Here is a 20,811-nt window from a genome sequence, read left to right as displayed (position 1 = left end):
CGTCCTTCCTCGGCGGGTGAAGAATCACAACCCCCCAACTGCTGCCCAGCCTCTCCTGGACCACGTCCGAGTCCCCCAACCCACCAACATCTATGGGGTGGCGCTGGCCACAGCAGGGCTCTGTAGTCTCTGCTCTAACTCCTGGGTGCCTGGGCCACAGTGGACCAAAGGTGGGCAAGGGACAGGCAGTGCCTGGGGACGGCCCATCCCATCATGTGGTCCCTGTGAGAACTTGGACAAGACCCAACTTCCTCTTTTGTAAAACAGGACTTACAGGGTCACTGAGGGGATAAAGGGATGCTATCAAGGGCCTGCTGTAGCGCCCAGATCAGAGACACATGACTAGCAACCACTGGTTTAAAACAAGGCACTCCACCTTCATAACAGCCCTGTGAGACCAGTGGACTTAGTAAGGTTATTTGATGGACGTAAGTAGTTTTTCCAACATCGCTCCATTATAATTGGCCAACTTGACACTCCACCCAGTATCCTCTGAGTCAAGATTAAAAATATCATAATAAATCCTTACTTTAACTTGTTGATTTGCAAATCTCATACAGATTGTTTTTCTTTTCATTCTCTCCAAAATATCAAAATACCAAAATCACTGGTGGACACCCATCTGAAAGGGTCGCCATGAGGATTACATGAGTTAGAACCCTCAGAGCACTTAGAATGGTCTGGATATCAGGGGAAGACCGGAGGGGCCGTGCCTGTTCCTACTGCTGTCAGTCTCCTGGTGGGATAATCACCGCCAGCCCCTGGGCAGCTCCCACGGGAGCACCAGGGACCCAGGGCTTCAGACGGGAGCGGGGTTAATCTCGATGCAGGACGTCCACCCACAAGGCTCTGAGCACCCAGGCGGGGGGCCCACCAGACCCCTGCACCCACCCTCGCGGGGCGCCCGCGAGGCCCCTGCGCGCACCTGGTGCAGGGCGCCCACCACCTTGCGCGCCTCCTGGTAGGCGGTGTCCGCGCTCCAGTGCGCGTTGAGGGCCTTGAGCGCGGCGGCCAGACGGTTGTGCTCGCGCAGCCACAGCGTGTGCAAGGCCGCCAGGGCGGGGACCTCGCTGGCGCGGCCGTCCCCGGCCAGGAAGCAGGGCGCGCGGGCCCCGGGGGCGCCGGGCCGGGACGCGCAGGCCGCGGGCGCGGGCGGCGGCGCGAAGGGCAGGAAGGCGCGGCCGGCGTCCCGGTAGCGCGCGTTGACGCGCAGCAGCCCCTCGGCGCTGGTCCAGTTCCGCAGCCGCAGCTCCGAGGCCGGGGAGCTGCCGTACACGGTGGACGCGTCCAGGAACGAGGTCAGCCCGTTCATCTGCTGGCGCGGGTTCGCCCAGGACACGTTGCCTAAGAAGGCGCCTTGGGTCCCGGAGCCGCAGGTGGGTGACGAGCGGTAAAAGGGCAGACAGGCGGTGCCCGCGGCCCGCGAGGTGTTGGCCTGGAGCTGCGGGAAGGGAACAGCGGGTCAGCTCGGGTCCTGGGCCCCCTCCTCAGAGACGCTAGGCGCTCCGGGCCGCCCACCTCCCTCCAGCACCGGCCTTCCTCTGCCAGCGCCCCAGGGGTCCCATCCGCTCTTCTGCGGGCAGCCCTCCTCCTCCCAGGGTCTGGGCGATTAGACTGGTCGGAATTCCCTTTGCTCTGACTGAGGCAGCCGTGCGGTGGCGCCCACTTCCCCCGTCCCCCCAGGTCTTCCTTTTGGTGTGTTCTGCCTTGCCTGGGGGGCCACCTCTGCAGGTGCCAGGGGCACCCCGCCTGCTGGCTCTCCTTGGCCCACCAGGAAGCTCCTCCTCCCTCCTGTCCGGCCTTCCTAGCTCAGGGCGCCACATGCGCAATCGCTGCTCAGCCAAGGTTTCTGGAATCAACGTGAGTGAGGACCCCAGCCCCAAGCAATCTTTGCTCCTAGGTAGAAAATGCCCCTTGCCAGCCTCGGAGATATTTTCTTAGGAGAAGTAATTAAAAACCCTACCTGTATGTCTCTTCCCTTGCAGGTCGGAGGGAAAACCAGAACAATGTTAACAGACAACAGTTCTGCAATCTCTGTCAAAAGTTCACAGCACCTGCTCTGAATCTAGCGGTTGTATCCCCAGTGGTTTGTCTGTTAGGCATGCACGTGTGGCCAAGATTCAGGTCAGAGTGTGTTCTCTGCTTTGCTATTTGTGACGGCGTAACAACAGCAGCAAAACTGGAGACAACTCCAGTGCTCATCAGTAAGGAAATTTGGTTAAGTCAGTCATAATGCAAACACAGTGGGGTAGGGAGGGTCATAACAACCCAGCCTCTGTCCGTTTAATGAGACGGAGAGAAGTGTAAGAACTGTTGCTAAGTGACCCGTACCGGGTTCAGGACGTGCACATAGTAGGACACAAAAAATGTAAGGTATAAGCACGCACACACACGTAATCTTATACACATATATGTGCAGGTAACTTCTGGCAGGAAACACAGGAAATTCATAACGGCTGTTACCCCCTGGGGACAGGACCAAAAGTGATTTGTGTCGGAGTTTTGAAGACGGCACCTGTTAGTTTCATAGTAAAAATGAGGAAGTTTAAAAATTCTACCTGTATGGGAAAACACGGGCTTCGGTTCTCACAGGTCCGCTGGCAGTCGGCCCCACCCCCGAAGGCAGCAAGGCTGGCGCTCTGTGGCGTGAAGGCCATGTCGTGGTCAGTGTACTGTCCCCACGCCATCAGGAGGTCAGAGTACTGGCCGTCCTCCGTCACAGCCTCGTTGGAAACGTGGATGACCTGCCTGCTCACCTCCCGGACCTGGGTGGACAGAGCAGCTGTCACGTGCGGGAGGCCGTCCTGCAGGGCCGGGGGAAGCAGACCCCTGGGGTGGGGTTAGCCCGGGGGCTCAGGGCTCCGCGCCCGTTCACAGGACGCTGGCGCTCCTGGGGCAGGATGGGGTCCCTGGAGGCCCCCCGGCTCTCCTCCCCGACATGCACGGGTGGTGATTTAGGACCGAGTCGTAGTTTCTTCACTTGTAAATAAACATAAAAATGCTGACCTCTCGGGACTGTCGTGGGGATTAAATTGAGTCATCTAGTGATTAGTGCCATTTACTGCTCGACCTAGAGGGCAGGGCCTGGGGCCCAGGGGCAGAGCCCTGAGCCCGGAGGGCTGTTCCCAGGCCTTGAGGCCCAGTGGCGTTTGCCTGGCCTGAGTCAGAATTGTTTGGGATCGGTGACTTCCTTTCTCCTTTCCATTTTTGTGTTTCTGAACCAGGACGTCTACAGCTGTTATCCCGTGCCCGTCCCACCACTGCATTTTGGGGGCAGGCTTGCTTTCTGGTTTCATAGTCCCCAAAGGAGGGGAGTTTTGCCCCAGGAGGGGTCACACCCAGAGCTTCCCCATCCCTGATTCAGATTATTCAGAGGGTGAGATTTGGGGTCTGAAAATGGCAAGATTTAGATCAGGTTTGGGATTTTGAGTTGATGCTGTAGTGGGCTGAGACTCTGGGGGGCCTTGGGATGGGGTAAATGCAGTTTGCGTGTGGAATGGATATGACTTCTGGGGTCAGAGGGTGGAATGGTAGGCAGGGTAATGGCCCCTGAAGATGTCCATTCCCCCATCCCTGGAGCCTGTGAATACACTGCATGGCAAAGGGGACTTGGCAGATGTGGTTACCTTAAGGACCTCGAGATGGGGGCGAGCCTGGATTCCCAAGGGGGTCTGATCTAACCACGTGAGTCCTTAGACTCTGAGACCTTCCTTGACTCAGAGAAGAGGCGCAGGGAGACGCAGCCTTGCTGGCTTGGGGAGGGGGGATAAGCCGAGGAATGTGAGTGGCTACCCGCTGGTTTATTCACTGAAGCGAGCAGTCGAATTGGGGACAAATGATCCATTTTTGGACCCAAGTGATCAGTAGATTAGGTATGGGTTTGTTTGGCAAATGATTTGCCTCTGGGAGTATGTAGCAGTTATCATCTTTGCCACTTAAATGAGTGAATTAATCAATTATAAGTGTCTTTGAACATGTCTAGTCTTGTACCTATTTGTAAAGAGTCGAAAGCTGGATGAAGCTTAACTCTGTGTTGTTCCACCCACTGGCTGAGTGGCGCTGATCTGTCAGAGCCAAGTTCCCGAGCTATAAGGTGAGGAGCCCTTCTCCACCCCACAGGGGCCGGGAGGCCCATCCATCATGTAGGCGCCCGCGCAGGGGCCTGCCCGACTGAGCGAGATCTCCTCAAAGCCTGGCTCCCTCCAAGGTGAGGGGAGGTTTGCTCCGTTCTGGGAAACCAGCTCCAGCCCCGTTTCAGCGGCACTCACCGGGGGCAGGGGGAACCCGTTGTACAGGAAGTGTGGGTTCCAGCCTCTGGGTTCGCTGATGCCGTCTTCGTAGGCGGGGGGCAGCCACCTGGCCAGGGCTGTGTTGGCGGCTCCCCACCTAGGGTGGTCTCTGTGGAGGCAACGGGGCTCCGTGTTTGAGTCGAGGAGGGACGAAGCAGCAGGGCCGATGCAGTGAACTGTCCCCAGGGACACGGTGGAGCCGGCGCCCCTGGGGTGACTGTAGGGGGTGAAGCCCTCTGTCCAGTGGGGACCACATGGCCCCATGGTGCTGAGACACTTCCCGGGCTGTAAGGGCGCAGGTGGTCTCGAGGGAGCTGACTCCCAAAGCCCGCATGCACGTGCCCTCCCTCCTCAGCACCTGAACTTGGGGCGTCCTGTCCGTCCATGTGTCTCCCACCTTCGCTGCCCAGTTTCCCTGCTTTTCCTCTGAAGGCTGCATCTCACTCGGGAGCTTGCCGTGGGCACCTCCCTGGGGCTCCAGACAGAGTCACAGCTGAAACCCTGCCGTGCTGAACATGCTCCCGTCAAAGCTCCTACAACCACCTGGGCAGGATGCCCTTTCCTATCGCCTGTATTTACCTTTAGGACAAAGTTTCTGCTAGAAAGTGGAATCTTTGGAACTTGCTGAAATGTCCTAAATTCAGAAGTGAGATGGTTGTATTAATACATTTGTTTGAATCAAAAATAAGTCAAGCTTTTTCTGAGAGAAAGTATCAACAAGTCTCACTTGGTTCACGGATTTGACAGTGAGCATGGACTCAGCCAATTAAGGTAAATGGGAATGTTTTCCATAAACAGACTGATCTGCAGTTTCATTCTATTGGTCAAAATATATTTTGACAAAAATATAAAGTGCATGATGAGGCAAAGTTGTGTCTAATGATATTTTGATTTTACAGACTACTTTCGAGCATGACTTTTGAGTCATGCAGGTGCCTCTAAGTCAAAGGGACCGGTATCAATAAGAATCAGTGTGTCCCAGAAATGTTTCCAGCAATGAGAAAATGAGAGACAAATGATTGGTAACTAGTCCTTGTGCAAATCACATATGAATAGTAAATATATACGTATGTGATCACATATGTAAATGTATAAAATAAATACATGACTATGTAACATTTAGAAAATACAAGAATAAAATGCCTAGAGAGCATACGTAAAAGTAAAGGACTATGTAAAAGGAGAAAGTAAAATACTTTAATCATAAAATATCCTACATTTAGAAAAAGACCATCAGACAAATTAGAATGGAAATGTTAGTTCAAAGACAAAAGAAAAAAAGGGGAATTTTCTGTTAGAGAAAAATTTGTTCTGTTTTTTAAAAATGGATTATTTGGGTACAAAATTCTTGTGGTATCCAAGGTCCCTCGGCCTTTATCAACACATCCCTATGGCAATAATAGCCATGGGGATGTTTGGTGGCCGCAGAGTCTTCCAAAAAGAAAGGAGTGAGGCTGGAGTTTGCAGGTGGACAGGAGACAGCTTTGCTGGGCTCTTTGAGGTCACGTAGCAAAAGCATTTGAATTGGAAAAGATTGGGATCTAGGCTTTCTAATATTCTTTCCTGCATCTGATGTGTGGACACTCAGAACATTTAGGGAGTGAAGTCTACAAGAATCGTAGCAAGCTAAAGGATTTTTAAAACTTTTAAAGTATTTGTAAATATAAATATTGAAGAATTAGTTGGTTTGTTTTGACACTAAATTATTACACCGTTTGAGACATAACGTCCACCCATCATTCTTCTATAAATGGGACCCGTTTGGATGCTCTGCCCAGAAGTAAAGGAACCATGGGCTGCTGAGAACTTTCTAAGCTCTTGTTTGAGGCAAGAGCCCACAGTTAAGGCAGGGACACCCCAGGGCTCCTGACACTGGAGAAAAGGGACTTTCTTGCTTCTGTGGCTCCTCCCAGCCCTGCTGCTGTGTCCGGGGCCACTCAGGAGTGATGAGTAGCAGGAGGTGATGATGGTTACTTCTGCACGTCTGAAGGGACAGGAAATGGGGATAATTCTAGTTGTAATACTCCGTTGGCCTCCAGCACAACCAAAGTGGCTTAATTTGCAAAACCGTATGGGACAGTAGTGCATTTAATCAGCTGCAGTCAGTCAGGTTTAATGCAGCGTTCTGGTCTGTTACGGTTGGCTTGTCTTTATTGAAATTCCATAAAGTGCGGCTCTTTCACTCAATTAAGAATAACGATAATGTTAATTTAACTGCTCAGGGGATTGGTTTTGTTTTTTTGTTTGTTTGTGCTTTTTGCTGATTGACTGTCCTGTTTCAGCAGCTCCCGGGACATCACACGGTTTCTGTGACCGTCTCACCCTCTGGTCGGGTCAGAGCCCAGCCTGCTGGGCAGGACCCAGGGGCACCATGTGGGGACCTCGCAGCCACCAGGCGGGCCCCCTCCAGGCTTCCGGCATCGCTCTCAGATGCTGCTAGCCTGGAGCAGAAGACCCGCGGTGGCCCCAGGGGGTCAGCTTTCAGCAGCACGTGGTTCCTTTAGTAGATCTGGATTGACGAGCACATTGGAAACGGTCGCAAAGCTGACAGCAAGCAGGTGATGCGTCTCTGGAGGAGAGTTCCACGAGGGGGACAGGTGTCTGCTCCCCCCGCGGCTCCGCGTTACTGGGATTGGTTTGAAACACCAGCTCTTCTCTCTCAGACACCAGGCAGCTGAAAATCTGCTCTGGGGGCTATTTTTATAACAAGTGGATGTGTGAACGTTTGAGTTTGGTGTGGGCAGGTTTTGAACTAGCAAGGCTGAGCCTGCAGAGAGGATCGGCCACCTTGGGGCCGATACTCAGCGGCCCTTGTGTCTCATTTATAAAACAGTTAGTGAGGCTTCAAGGTGGTATCACTGGAGTTTTCTGAGCAGGTATGTTATGCTTGGGGCAGAAAAAAAAGTATGAAGTCCCTGCTGGTCCTTTGGATCTAGTTGCTGTAAATACTGTGACACGAGATTCAATCGTCATCACGGAAGGAAAGAAAGGGACTCGGCCTCCACCCACAGTTCCCTGGAAGGTGCGTCCCCCAGAGCCCGTCAGCAGCGGGGCGTTGGCTGCCCCCTCCTCGGCGGTGGGGCTGACAGCAGAGAGCGGAGCCGGGAGGGGGGCTGTGGGCAGAGGACACCCCTGACCCTGGTCCTGCCGTCCATGACCCCACATCCATCAGCAAGTACAGTTTCCCCGGAACACGGCACATGGGGCCCTGGGGGCGCCAGGGGCCCAGAGGTGGTTGGGGTCTCCTGGAATGTTTGGGGGTTGCCCTAATGGACTGACCTTCTGGAAAGAGCGATCAGAGTATGAGACGGCCTGAGTCGGTGGCTGAGAGTGGACAGCAAATACACAGAAAAAGAAATGGAAGAAAGTTGGGATGACCTCAGGGACACCTGGGAAGGTTTATGATTAGCATCGCTGGTGAAAGTGGTACCTGGCTGCCAGGGAGCTGAAGACCTTTAAAATCTGTGTCTTATTAAAGATACACACAGAAGTATTGGAAACACGGGCGTAAGGAAGAGGCTTGACCAGTTCTTAATATAATGGAGTCAGTATTGTACACTGTCTTTAATGAAACCTCAGACAGTCTGTGGAGACTCTGCCCTGATGGCACCTGTCATGTTCAAATATGACCTACAGGTGAGAGCGAGGGCGCTGTGGAATTACCTGTTGTTGCAGGCGCCCGTGATGAGCCTGAACTTGTTTGCCAGGCAGGTGTTTGGACACCTGGGGGGAAGCATGTAGGGCTGGCATCCGGACAGGTGTGCGATCGTTTTCAGTAGGTCTTCTGATAAAACATCTAAGGAACAAGCACCACAGCTTCAGCCCTCTGTTGTAATAACAAACCTACCCGACCGGGTAAACGTTCTAACGTGATCGGGATTCACACAGACCCTCCTCATTCTTTGCAGGAAGCCCTTCCTTCTCCTTGAAAGCAATCCTCTCTCATTTAACCCCCTTGAGTGTCCTCATAGCTAGGAATGTGGGGTTTAAAATTTATTTTTGCTTTGCGATCTTTCAGAAAAGCAATTCTGAGAGCTCTGACCCCGGGGGTAAGCACTTCTCAGAGGCATCCGCAGCCTCGCCTGTGGACTCTCCAGTGTTTGCCATGCTGCTCGGCTGAGGCTGGGGGCCCACGCCCTGACCGCAGAAGACGGCGGATACCTGGCCTCTATCCTCCCCACAAACCCTACCTCAGTCAAGCTTCCTAACAGTATACGTGTGTCCATCTACAAAACCCTTCTTTTTTCCTTCATGTTGATGTTTGGTTCCTTCTCATAAATCTTTCTAGGTTAGGGCCCCAGGAAACAGTCTCTTATTTTTTGCCAATTTTGTTGCTGTTTATTTGACAAATCAAAGCGAGGACCACTTTCTTGTCTGTTGGTAGAAGGAATCACTGGTTACTCTCCAAGATGGTTTGTATAAATCTTCAAAGATAATGCCATAAAACTGGCCAGATCCCAACGAAATCAAGATAGAAAAACACTGGAAGACACGCATCCCATTTTCAAACTGGAGAGAAACAAAACTAGCTTAATTAATGTTCACTGAACAACCTCTATGGAATGACTGTATGTGGACAGTTAAATGAACCTTAGACTACAATTTTTATTTAGTCGATAGGGAAATACACATTCCTTAACAAGGTGAGTACAGAGACTTCGTACCAGGAAACGCTCAAGCACATGCGAGAGTAAAACAGACAAAGTCCATGAGAAGAACCACAGTGGGACTTCCCTGGTGGCGCAGTGGTTGGGAATCCGCCTGCCAGTGCAGGGGACACGGGTTCAAGCCCTGGTCCGGGAAGATCCCACATGCCGCGGAGCAGCTGAGCCCATGCACCACAACTACTGAGCCTGCGCTCTAGACCCCGTGTGCCACAACTACTGAGCCTGCGAGCCACAACTACTGAAGCCCATGCACCTAGAGCTTGTGCTCCACAACAAGAGAAGCCACCGCAATGAGAAGCCCGCGCACCGCAACGAAGAGTAGCCCCTGCTCGCAGCAACCAGAGAAAGCCCGTGTGCAGCAACGAAGACCCAATGCAGCCAAAAATAAATAAATAAATTTATTTTAAAAAAAAAGAACCACGATCATAGCTATGTTAATACACAACCAGTGTTAGAAAACATCCCTAGGGGAGGGGTGCCAACATTTGATTGTAGATACTGTTTGGTGACGAACTGATGGGGAAACATTTGGATCCTTTCACTTTTACTAATTCTGAAATTTCTAGATTGGCTATGCTGATAGTGGAAATAATAGAAAACATCCTAGACTATGGGGTCCTTCAATTCTGCACCACAGCCTGGCCCAAACCCATCAGCCGAATACACCCGCAGACCTGGGCAATGGCCCTGCAACCCTACACCGTGAACCCGAGGCCGGCAGGACCTCTGACTGCAGTCACCGTGACCGGAGTCCCGGCTGCACGGAGACAGGATCGCGGACCAACAGTCCTTAGAGACAGTTTTCAGCTGCTTCAGTAAAAACATTTCAAATGGATCTTTGGTTGCTATAAAGTTGATTAAACTTAACTTCTAAGTTTAGTATCTGAGAATTCAGGTTAATCCCGATTTAGCTGAGTCTGTCTTATTTTAAAAGCTAAGTAAATCAGCATTAAACTAGTCTACAGCTAATTGGGAGGAAAAACTCAGAGACCAAGTAGCTCATGGCACCACATTGAAAAAAGTCTCCATAAGTTCATTAAAAATAATCTTGTTTTTTAATTCCTCATCATTGGACTTAGAAATATGCCCATGATCGAAATCACTTTCACTCAGTATCTTAGCGTCAACAGAGCTTTTGATGGGATGCAGGCCGCCCCTCGTGTTTGCTGGTGTGCCTGTGGCCAGCCGAGTGGACGGCCAGGGTGACTGCCCCATCTCAGGGAAGAGCACGCTGGCTCCCAGAGGCCTGAGCAGGACCCTGAGGCAGTTTTCTCGGGAGAAGCGGGGCTGCTGTCCTCGTCTCCCTGGAACACGCTGCGTCCCACAGAAGTGAGTTTCCCCCAGGTTTTAACCGGGTCGGTCAGGGCCTTGGAAGTATCCCTCAATCATTTCATACCACAGAGCGGGGTGCTTAGATTACTGAGCTGGTTCTCCAAACCCGATTTGAACAGCAGAGAAGCAGTGATTTCCCAGACTAACAAAACCAAACTACTGAGCCTCTTAAAGAACCGCTCATTTGTCCTGTGAACGAGTGGGCATCGCGCCCTACGGGGACCCCGCCCAGCCCCTGACCTGCCCCCCTCCCCCAGGTGCTCACCTGTGGGCGGCCCAGACGGTGCAGACCCTAGGTGAGCCCTCCTCATCGCCTCCTGCACCGACACCTCCATGATGTCCGCCGCCCGGGACGCAGCGCGGCTGGTGGGCTCAGGGAGTTTGGAAAAAGACAGAAGCTGTGACGGAGAAATGATTTCTCTTTTGTGGAGGTTTCTGGGCACAAAGAGGAGATGTAAAGTCACTTATTCTTTTATGGTGTTTGGTAATTACTTACTAATCAATCACACGCACCTTTACTTAGTACCTGCCAGGCGACAGGCAGGTGGGGATTCAAGGACCCCGTCCGCAAGGACCACGGTATTTAGTGAAGGGATGGGAGCCAAGTGTAGACAATCTGCCAGTGTTGAAAGGCGAAGAGAATGACCAACGTTTGTCTTTTACAAACTTGCATAGCCAACTCATTTGATCCTCAGAACGGCTGCGTGAGATCAACCTTCTCATCAAAGTCCAGTTAGTAAATGGGTTTGCTAACATTGCCTGTACATCTACCATGCATTGCCATGAAAACTAAACTAAGTTGGTTTCAGAACACTTTCTGACAGTGGCTCATCTGTGTATGTTTGCCGCTGATTCATATTCTTCTTGGTCACTTTGTAATATACTTTAAATTTTTGTTGAGATAAGGTCGTCTCACTTTTTATGTTGATAGTTTTTCTAGCTTATTGCGAAATACTGATTTTTAGTGTTATTTAAGGAGATTTTAAGTGCTAATTAATGTTTCACTGAGAATATCACTGTGGATAAATAAGTTGATTATGTAACTTGAAAAAACAACCCAGTTAGACGTGAGGGTTCCAGCTGTTGGATGGGGCTCTGAGAGCCAGCAGCCTGTCTGGTCCCAGACCAGATGTGCTGAGGCTGCGACCCGGCTGTGTCCGTGCCAGTCAGGCAGCTCACGGCACAGCCGGGCAGGTGACGGAGCTGCTGGCGGTGAGAACTGCGAGTCCTGCCACGCCCGTGCCCCTCACCCTCCCGTCCCTCTGTCCTCTCACGAGGGCACCCGGCCTTTGGGATTCCAGCAGCTCCCACCACAGGGGACCCACCTACCCACCAGCATTTCAGGGCCCAGGGACCCCTGGAGGGGCAGGACCCAGGTGGCCTGTGCAGGAAGCTGCCGTCCCCTGGTGGCCCCTGCAGGGTTGCACCACCGAGGCCCCAGGAGCCCGTGTGAGAACCAGCTCTGAGCCTAACCTGACAGCCATCGGGGCAGAGCTCGGGGGCAGGACACCCCCCACCACTGCCGCTTAGGTTTCTGGTTCACAGCCCTGAGGTCTTGGGGAAATGGCCCACTTGTGCTTCAGTCGTTCTGCGAGCTCTGAGCAAGTGGACCCTTCACACGTTTCCCTTGTTACGAACAACCTGGAATGTGCGGAGCCCGCTCAGCGGAGGCGACGTGCAGGTACCGGCTGAGCACTGACCCGGGTTACGCCACGTCTTCAGTTACTGCGCATCAAGGCGCAGGAGACCAACGCTAGGCGGGCCCATTTTACAGATGAGGAAGGCGGTGCACCGGGATGGCGGCCCGTGGCTGATGGAGACGGCGTTGAGAATCGAAGATCCTGCACACACGGCTCGCTGGACACCAGCCAGTGTGCGTATAAACGTACACGATAGAGAACCTAACGTGGGAGCGTGCTGGATTTGCCAGCGTGTTTCCCAAAGGTACTGTGAGGCCGTGAACTTTGAGGGGCAGAGCTTTTCCTTGCAAGCTCCCACGGGAACCAGGTTCAGAGACCCCAGGCTCCGGGCTCAGAGACAAATGAGGCCGTTGCTCAGGGCTGCCCACCCGTGTTGGCGTCCGTGGACGCCGCAGTAGACGTGATATTGGCCGCCAGAGACATGCAAGTCCTGATCCTCACGCCTGTGAACATGTTCGTTTCTACAGCAAAGGCAGTTAAGTTGCAGATGGAATCAAGGTTGTTACTCAGTTGATCATAAAAGGGGATCTTGTCCTGGGTGATCCAGGTGGGCCCAGGGTAGCCACAGGGGAAGGTGACAGTGGAGGGAGCTTGGAGAGATGGATGTGACAGCTCCAAGACAGAGGAAGGGGCCAGGAGCCAAGGGACGCAGGTGGCCTCTGGGACGTGGAAAAGGCAGGAAACGGATTTGTTCCTGAAGTTCCAGGAAGAACACGATTCTGCTGACACCGTGGTTTTGGCCTTGTGAGGTACGTGTTGGACTTTAACCCGCAGGACGGTAAGGTAATAAATTACGTTGTTGTAGCCACTGAGTTTGTGGTGATCTGTTACGGCGGCAGCGCCCGTGGGCTCTGGTCCTGCAGAGGAAGCCGGGTCTTTCTAGGAGGACAGGAAGCCTGGCCTTCACTGGAAGGAGTCCTTAACCGCGCATCGGACAGTGAACAAAGCTCTGTCTGCCAAGGCTGTTCTCTGTGTAGACAGCCTTGGAGAGCCGTCTGGAGAGAGGCAGCCAGGGCCCCTTCTCAGGAGAGCTGGTGTCTTAGAAAACAGACAGGATCTTCCTGGGCCACCGCCCACCAGCCCCCGGGCCCTTTCCCAGGCCGCGATCGGAGCCCCAGGGCAGTAGGAGGGCCTGTGCCGGCCTGGAACTCACCTCCCTGTTTGCTCAGGTCTCAGTGGGGACAGCCTAATTTCCAGGTTTCTAGTGTTTTTCTCCTGCTGTTACTAAAATCCGCTGTTCAGCACAGTCAGCGAGTAGCCTTTGTTTCAACATGTACGTTTGAAACGAAGCCCCAAGGCCACAGACTTTGCAAAGGGTCAGTTCCCCCTCGGGAGAAAGCAGGTCACCTCAGGAGAGGACGGTGCCGCCCTTCGCTGCAGGGGGGTCCAAGGAGGCTCAGTGCCTTCTCTCCACGGGGGCTGTCAGCAGCTCTTTCCCTGTTTCATGGATAGTTGATATCACAGTCGTGGACACACTAACGGAGTCAGACTTCAAGAGAAGTTTTCTTCTTTCTTTCCCCTTTGATTCAAGTTTTTATAAAATAAGCAAAACTTAGTTGCAGCCAATGTGGACAATAGGGACTTTTTCTGGTGGGAATAATAGAAATTTGAAATAAACCGACTTCTGCCTTGTGATATTTTGTATCTTGAGACCTTAAATAATTATTCGTCAGCTTCCAGCAAAATAACACGCTTGTGAAGATAAAACCTGCTTTTTAGATTCTTGTGTGTTTGTCGTGTTTGCTTTACAAACATCTAACGTGAGACTGTAATATTCTTAATATTGATGTCACTTTTATATTTAAAATGAAGGTGTTTCTTAATGATTTAAAAGGAATGGGGGGGCAGATTTAATTCCTAGGTAAGGTTACAGCTGTGTCACAGAGCCCGGATGCTGGGGCCGTGTGTCTGGACCCCTCCTGTCCCCTGGGTCTGAGGCCAGTTCTGCAGGAGCCAGGCTCCCTCATCTGTCTTTTGAACCAGGATATATTCAACCCTGGCTGCATCACTGCCCTTTGCTCTGTTTTGCTAGAGAGATAATTTGAATACGGGTCCTCTCAGTTGTTTGCATGTGACCCCAGAAATGAGAATAAGCTCACGTGAGTCTCAGCCCCTAATTTGTAAGGTGGAGGAAACTGTGAAGAAGACGATGGGCAAATCCGCTAAGCCCCGGGAGCCAGCGCTCCTCCTTCCCACTCCCGGGATGGTACCTTCTCATCGTGGAGTAGATGGCCTCGTCCACCAGCAGCTTGCTCGCCTCCACGATGCCCCTGACTCGACACTCCTCCGTCTCTCCTACAAACGAAGCATCACACCGTCAAACGCAAAGTTCGCAAACTCCCCGCCACGTGCAGCTGGATGTAGTGACAACCACGCAGCGTCTGGGCCCCTCCTCCGTGGGGTCCTGGGTCCGTTTCCCCATCTTAAGTGAGTGTTGGTTCCTCGCTGGCAGAGACCCTGGGGATGGGGTGGGGAGAGACCCAGCACCATCCTTACGCGGGCAGCCTGGCCACTACTTCTCACTTGCCCCAGCCACCTCCAGGGATTCTGAATAACTTCTTTTCTGAGCGTTTTAGTTACCTAAACCAGTGGTATAGAAAGTTTATAATAATAGTTGCCTATTTTAACTTGTGCATTTAAGAGAAGATAAATGACTCCAATACACCAGCAGTTTGCAGTGAAAAGACCCTTATGTTTTATTTTAGTTTTTAGTGCTTGGCATGTTTAACAAGTTCTGTGGTATGAATGTTTGCGTTTCTCCAGAATTCATATGTTGACATCCTAGCACTCAATGGAACAGCGTCAGGAGGAGGGGATTTGGGAGGTGACGAGGTCGTGAGGATGGAGCCCCCATCATGGGGTACCTGCCCTCGTATAAGGGACCCACGAGCTCCCGCCCCTTCCTCCAGGCGAGGACACAGTGAGAAGACCCCGTCGGTGAACCAGGAGGAGGGTCCTCACCAGAATCTGAAGGTGCTGGAGCCTTGATCTGGGACTTCCGGCCTCCAGACTGTGAGAAGCAACGGTCTATTGTTTATAAGCCCCGCAGTCCGTGGTTCTGTGATCGCAGCCCAAGTGTACTGAGACAATAATTTAAGATTCTGTCTTGGGGTTAAAATGTGAGGTTCCAAATGAATATTATAAAGTAGGCGACTCCTTCCAATAATGCACACAAGTAACTTCTGTTACTAAATTACCTTTTGCATAATCAATACTTCATCAAAGGAAATGCATTCATTTCTAAGAATAAATAGAATATCAGAATGTTCTTGAACGTTACACATCTAAATAGAAAGAAAGCTATTTTTAAAATGGTAAATTTCCATATCTTTAGAATTACGTAGGCATGGCGTATTCCAGAAAACATATTAAATTCCTGAGCAAATTTAGGAGGATTAAGTTACCGGATAGCTTTTGTCTTAAAATTTAACGGAAGATTTTGTTGCAAGAAGAAGTAAAGGGACTCGAAACTGTAAGAAAAGTTTGAGGGATTCAGACGGCAGGTTCCTGGGAGGCGGAGACCTTGTCAGAGTACATCCTGCACCCAGGAGCCCAGCGTGGGGTCTCGCCCCCGGTGGACCCACAAGGCACCTTGAAGGACGGTCGGGTTTCGCCTCCAGCCCCTCAGTGTCCTTCCCCAGCCATCAGTGCACGTTCCACACCGTGACTCCCTCTGGTCCTTTCTCTCTGCCCCTCTGCTCCTCCAGCCCCGGGCTGGTGGAGGGCACATGGGGCAGAAGCGGCCTCAGCTCGGCCGGGTCCAGGCCGCCACGGCCATGGGTTCCTGCCGTGGGGTCTGAAGCACACGGCGGGCGTGCGGCACAGGAAGGGGGCAGAGCGGGGGAGTCAGGGGGACCCCGGAGGAGCCACCAGCCTGGGGCTGCAGAACCCGCAGGAGAGGCTGGCCTTTTCAGGGACCCCTGCCCTGGGGCTGGAGGGGATTTCACTCAGCTCTCAGGACTGGGAGCCCCACGAAAGCTCAGGGTTTAAGGCCCTTGTGACCTTCATGTATTTCCTTTCGTTCCCGTCCAAACCCTCTGTCCACATTTTCGTTTCTGAGGTCAGCCTGGCCTTGCGTTGGCCGAATGCACTGACCCCCCTGCCTCTTAGGTCTCCTGCAATGAGATCAACTGCTGGCTCTTCGCAGGCACTTGGCAGTTATTTGAGAACGGATTCAGTATAAAGAAAAATGTTTATCTGTCACCACTATCTTTGGAATTAACAGTTGCTAGAGAGATTCTTCCTTTTCTTGATGATATTAACATTGTCATTTAAGCGTAATCGATCATATTTGACTTATTCTCCAGTATCTTTCCTTACTATGAAATATTTTACCAAGTCCTAAAGATAGTGATACAGGCTTGCAGATTATTATCTCTTTAGATATTGCATAAGAAATATATTTTTGTGCTGAAAATTCCCCATAAAAGTGTAGTTCTCATCTTGAATGGCCTCCCATCTCTGCCGGCAGCGGGCGGATGTGACCCGTTTCGTTTCCTCCTCACCGTGTGGCGCGTCAGCCTCATCTCCCTTCCTGGCTCTTCAATCACCTCCTTCAGCTGCTGTTGAGCAGCCACGGGGCACGGGGTGGCGTCCAGAGACGCAGCATCCGGTCGTAGGATCACAGACTGGGAGATCTGGAACCTAACCTCTTCTTTTCAGATCCAAAGACTAAATTCGAGGGAGTTTCCTGATTCATCTGATCTGGAGACATCAGCCTTCTGAAGGTGGGTACCACCCGAGGGGGTGCGCTGCCCCAAGAAGGTCCCCTCCGTACATGGTCATCTCATATGGAAAGAGCTGGAATTCAGGAAGCCGTTATGCAAGAAAACACTACAGGCCAGAAAGAAGGAAGTCACTTATTTCCAAAGAGTGACTACTAAAAACACAAGGCAAGAGTGCTAGACTCTTCCTCTCTGAGCTGTACTCTCGACTAACTCCAAGGACGTGGTTTTGCTCTGAGCTCTGTGTTTAGTCCTGACTTTAATGATACCTGTTTGCTGAAACCCAATGAACTGGAATAAGTCTACCAACTTTCCTTGTTAAACAGATTCACTCATCAGGCTGGTTCCCCAAATCCCCCATCTGCAGCAACGCCTCTGCTGCCTCTTGTTCATTTGCGTCTGACTCTCTTGTAACAGCTATGACGTGTTGGAACATCTGCCACACAGATGATTGCACTTAAGTCTTGACTTTTCACAAACACGAGAAACGAACCCCAGTCCTTGTGGTGATGAACTCACGTGGTTTCCACGATAAACGCTCTATTCGGAGTTTTTGAGAGAGGACTTAAACTCCTGCTGTGCAACCGTGCCTACAGTTCACAACCTGATGTGACGCCTAAGGAGAGTTGTTCCGGAGTGTTTATCAGCCAGATTCAAACGTGTGCGTTGTTTCCACGTGCAGACCTGGGAGGTGAGGGTGAGCACGGCCACAGCTCCGCCACCTCTGAGACCCTTGGGGCCTCTACTTTCTAAGCTGTGAACGGGTGACTGGACCCCACGGGCAGGAGCAGCCCACAGAGAAGACACCCCACCCCGAGGGGCTCCCCACTGGCAGGTGGAGATGGACGTCTGCAGTCCAGCCCGGACCTGGTCCTCATGCCCAGTGCCCCCAGCTGGATCTGAACAGGCGAGAGGGAGCAATCCGACAGCTCGTGTCACAAAGTCTGTGAACACAAGTCATATAAACCCAAACTCAGACAAAAAGTCTGGTGGGATCGTCATTGAAATTTTGGCTACGGAGAAATGTGACTGATAAAAGTTATGTTTCAAAGAAAGTTCGACACTTCTATATATAAAATAGATAACCAACAGAGACCTACTGTATATAACACAGGGAACTATACTCAATATTTTGTAATAAACTGTAAGGGGAAACAATCTGAAAAAGTGTATATGTATAACTAAATCACTTTGCTGTACCTGAAGCTAACACGATATTGTAAATCAGCTATTCTTCAATTAGAAATGAATAAATAAATAAATAAATAAATAAGAAAGTTAACCAGTGCGCAATTATTTTGTTTAAAATGACCATTGGCTTGTCAACTGGGAAAAAAAATCATTGTATTAAAGGCTGTAAAAGTGAAACACTGTACTACTAAGGATATTTTCTAAATAATTAATTTACAAAGTAAACAAGTAATTAGCCAGCTTCAGAATATTCTCATGAACAATAAATTAGGCTCCAAATTGCAGCATTTTTATCAGATGCTATACTGTGCATTATTTATATATATACTGAAAGTTTGAGGAAAAATAAAACCTCTTAGAGATGGCGAAACAATAAAAAATTGCTCTAGCAAAGCTGTAGATACACCTTTCCCAATTTTTAAAAAATATATGATTTCTAAAACTAAAAACTCTAGTGTGCAGATATATTTATATTCTGTTGAATGGCTCCTACTCATGACAACTTTGTCACTATGGTTTTGTAGAACTAGGACTGTAGTAAATATGAAATGCAATGACTAATTCACAAAGCATTTGCTGCGCCCATCCTGTGATGGGTTTACCGGGCTGGGAGGAGGGGGACCACGTTGCTTGAGGACATTTAAGATGGAATTGGTTTTTGTTTTTTTCTAGTTCGTACTATCCAGGCACGATGCACTCAGTACTTTAGATAGAGCATCTCATTGATACTCACAAACAGAACTGTGGTGGAGAATCTTCCAGTTTTCTCCATTTTACAGACAGGAAAGTGGCCCAGTCAGTAGTGGGTGGGGACAGAGCCTGACCCTGGCCTCCTCACAGCCTCGACAGCCAGGCCTTTTTCTTAAGGAACATATGGGTCTGCAAAGGACTTTGGTGCAACTGTTCGTGTGGCCCCGAGGTCCCCGTGTTCAGTGAAACTGGAGACTCCGTGGTTCTCAGCAGGAGACACCCTGGGGTGGACGTGGCTGCGTGGACTCAGGCTGCTCATCAGGCCTGGAGGGCAATCAAGGGGCCCGGGGCTCGGGGGAGAGGCCAGGGGAGCAGAATGTCCAGGCCTGAAGAGCCCAGAGGGGCGAGCCTGCCCGGGGGGCCCGTGTTGCAGAGGCTGGTGATCAGAGAGCATCCTCGAAACGCCCTCTGACACCCTGCTCCAGTCACATCCCCTCTCCGTGCTTGGGACCTTTTTTCCCTTTTTTTTCAAAACAGAAGCAGAGTTTGAGCTCTGATGATTTCAACCACAGCACAGCTGTGCCTTTCTTAACTGAACTTGACATTGTAGCACCCTGATTCCAGAAAATACAGCATGGAAGTGATTTAATGAAAAATGATCTTGTGGTACAGGAACAAACAACTACTCCCAAAGAAATGTTTTTCAAATACATGAGTAGGTAAAAATGGAAATTTTCTATTGTGTAATCATAGGAAAATCAGTTATTTTTCAGAAAGAATTGTATTCTAATCCTTCTAAACTCAAGAATTAGTGTTCTTTTCTTGGAAAGTGGAAGAAACACTGAAGAGGTCTTACCTGATTCTGGAGAACCCACGATGCTTCCTGCTCTGGTCGCTGGGAGCAATAACTTTATGATTTCAGAAGACTGTAATTTATTGCTACTCACCCCAAAAGAGGTCCTTGTGTCTCAGGAGGAAAGAGAAGACAGCTCCGGCACAGGCCACAGCCAGCGTGGTGCCCAGGACGGCCCGAGCTCCCATCCTGAAGAGGAATTGAGAGCGTCAGGCGGTCAAGGGCGCAGTCAACTCCTCCGTTAGAGCCCCTGTCGACGACTCTGCACGCACTGGTCCCTGCGAGGCGGCTGCTCTCAGAAGCTTGGGTCCGAGCTCTGGGAGGTTCTGACCCACATGGCTGTGGTGTGGACAGGCCTCACCCGCCCAACTATTTGAAAGCAGATTCCCCCCTCTTGGGCAGCTGTGGTCACCAGAATAGCTCCGTGACAACCTGTTTCAATTCATGGTGATGCCTAATGCTGTAAAACTTCTGGGAATAATTACAGGGAATAAAACAAATTTATTTCCCATAACACATCTCTGTAGAATAAAAAAAAATGAATAAGACAAGGAATTTAGCCTTTAGAAAAGAGGTAAATAAAATTTCTAAATGCACATGGGATTTCCTACAACATTCTTTTTCCTGCTTATAAACTGATTTCAGAATCACAGAGCTGTTAAGACAAAGCAAAAATTCCAAATCAATCATTTCTCTTTTCCCAATTTTTCTTTTCCTAGCCTTGGATGTTCTGCTGCTATTTTTGGGCCACGAACTTTGTTAAACGGGATGGTGCTGACAGGGCATCCTGAGTGGAGCACGTGTCAGGGCCTGCTGACCTGTGAACCGACCTGGCCCACCTGCTGGCCGCGCTCTCTGTGCTGAGGTCGCAGGAGCCCTACCAGTCGCCAGCCCCGCGTCCCTGCTCAGACAGGCTCCCAGATGTGCCCTGAGCACGCATAACAGCCTCCCTAGAACTGCTTTACAAGTTTCAGTGATGGATTTCTCCCGGAAAAAGGAAAGCCAAAAAGTTTTGCAGCCAGACCCTCTCCTCCGCTCAGCCAGGAGGTAGGTGTGCAGGACAGGTGACCCTGGACTTGCCCGGCTGCCCAGGGCCTGGCCTCCCGCCTATAAAGAGGCTCCAGACTCCACTCCCCGCCCACGTCACCGGGCTGGACCGGCTCCCGTTCCTGGGTTGGCTGGATGTTTACGTCTGTGTTTGCACAGAAGGACGTGTGCTGGCCAAGTGTGGCCTCACCTGGGTCCATGTGAGGTTGAGCCTCTGGCCCTGGAATGAGGAGGAAAGGGAAAGAATGCGTATGTGTCGGGAGAGAAGAAACCAAGTAAAACTGGCCCCTCGTAACCTTGCGCTGTCCTCTCTCTTGC

The 20,811-nt window shown here is 51.1% G+C and overlaps 1 protein-coding gene across 2 annotated transcripts in view; it reads right to left on the bottom strand.

Annotated features, from left to right (window-relative positions):
* TPO (thyroid peroxidase) overlaps positions 1-19,634 on the bottom strand; it is a 32,640-nt gene extending 13,006 nt beyond the window's left edge. For both annotated transcript variants that reach the window (XM_061210931.1, XM_061210932.1), the window contains exons 1-7: positions 19,541-19,634; positions 14,199-14,283; positions 10,554-10,723; positions 7,953-8,085; positions 4,269-4,398; positions 2,559-2,765; positions 926-1,441 (exon numbers count right to left, since the gene is read on the bottom strand). In XM_061210931.1, coding sequence (XP_061066914.1) covers positions 926-1,441; positions 2,559-2,765; positions 4,269-4,398; positions 7,953-8,085; positions 10,554-10,723; positions 14,199-14,283; positions 19,541-19,634 — 1,335 coding nt within the window. The remainder of the gene's footprint in view (positions 1-925; positions 1,442-2,558; positions 2,766-4,268; positions 4,399-7,952; positions 8,086-10,553; positions 10,724-14,198; positions 14,284-19,540) is intronic.
* Positions 19,635-20,811: the final 1,177 nt, after the last annotated feature.

This window comes from Eubalaena glacialis, chromosome 14 (genome assembly GCF_028564815.1).
Source record: "Eubalaena glacialis isolate mEubGla1 chromosome 14, mEubGla1.1.hap2.+ XY, whole genome shotgun sequence".
NCBI lineage: Eukaryota > Metazoa > Chordata > Mammalia > Artiodactyla > Balaenidae > Eubalaena > Eubalaena glacialis.
Note: the sequence above shows the minus strand (reverse complement) of the source record. Positions and strands in the feature narration are given on the sequence as shown.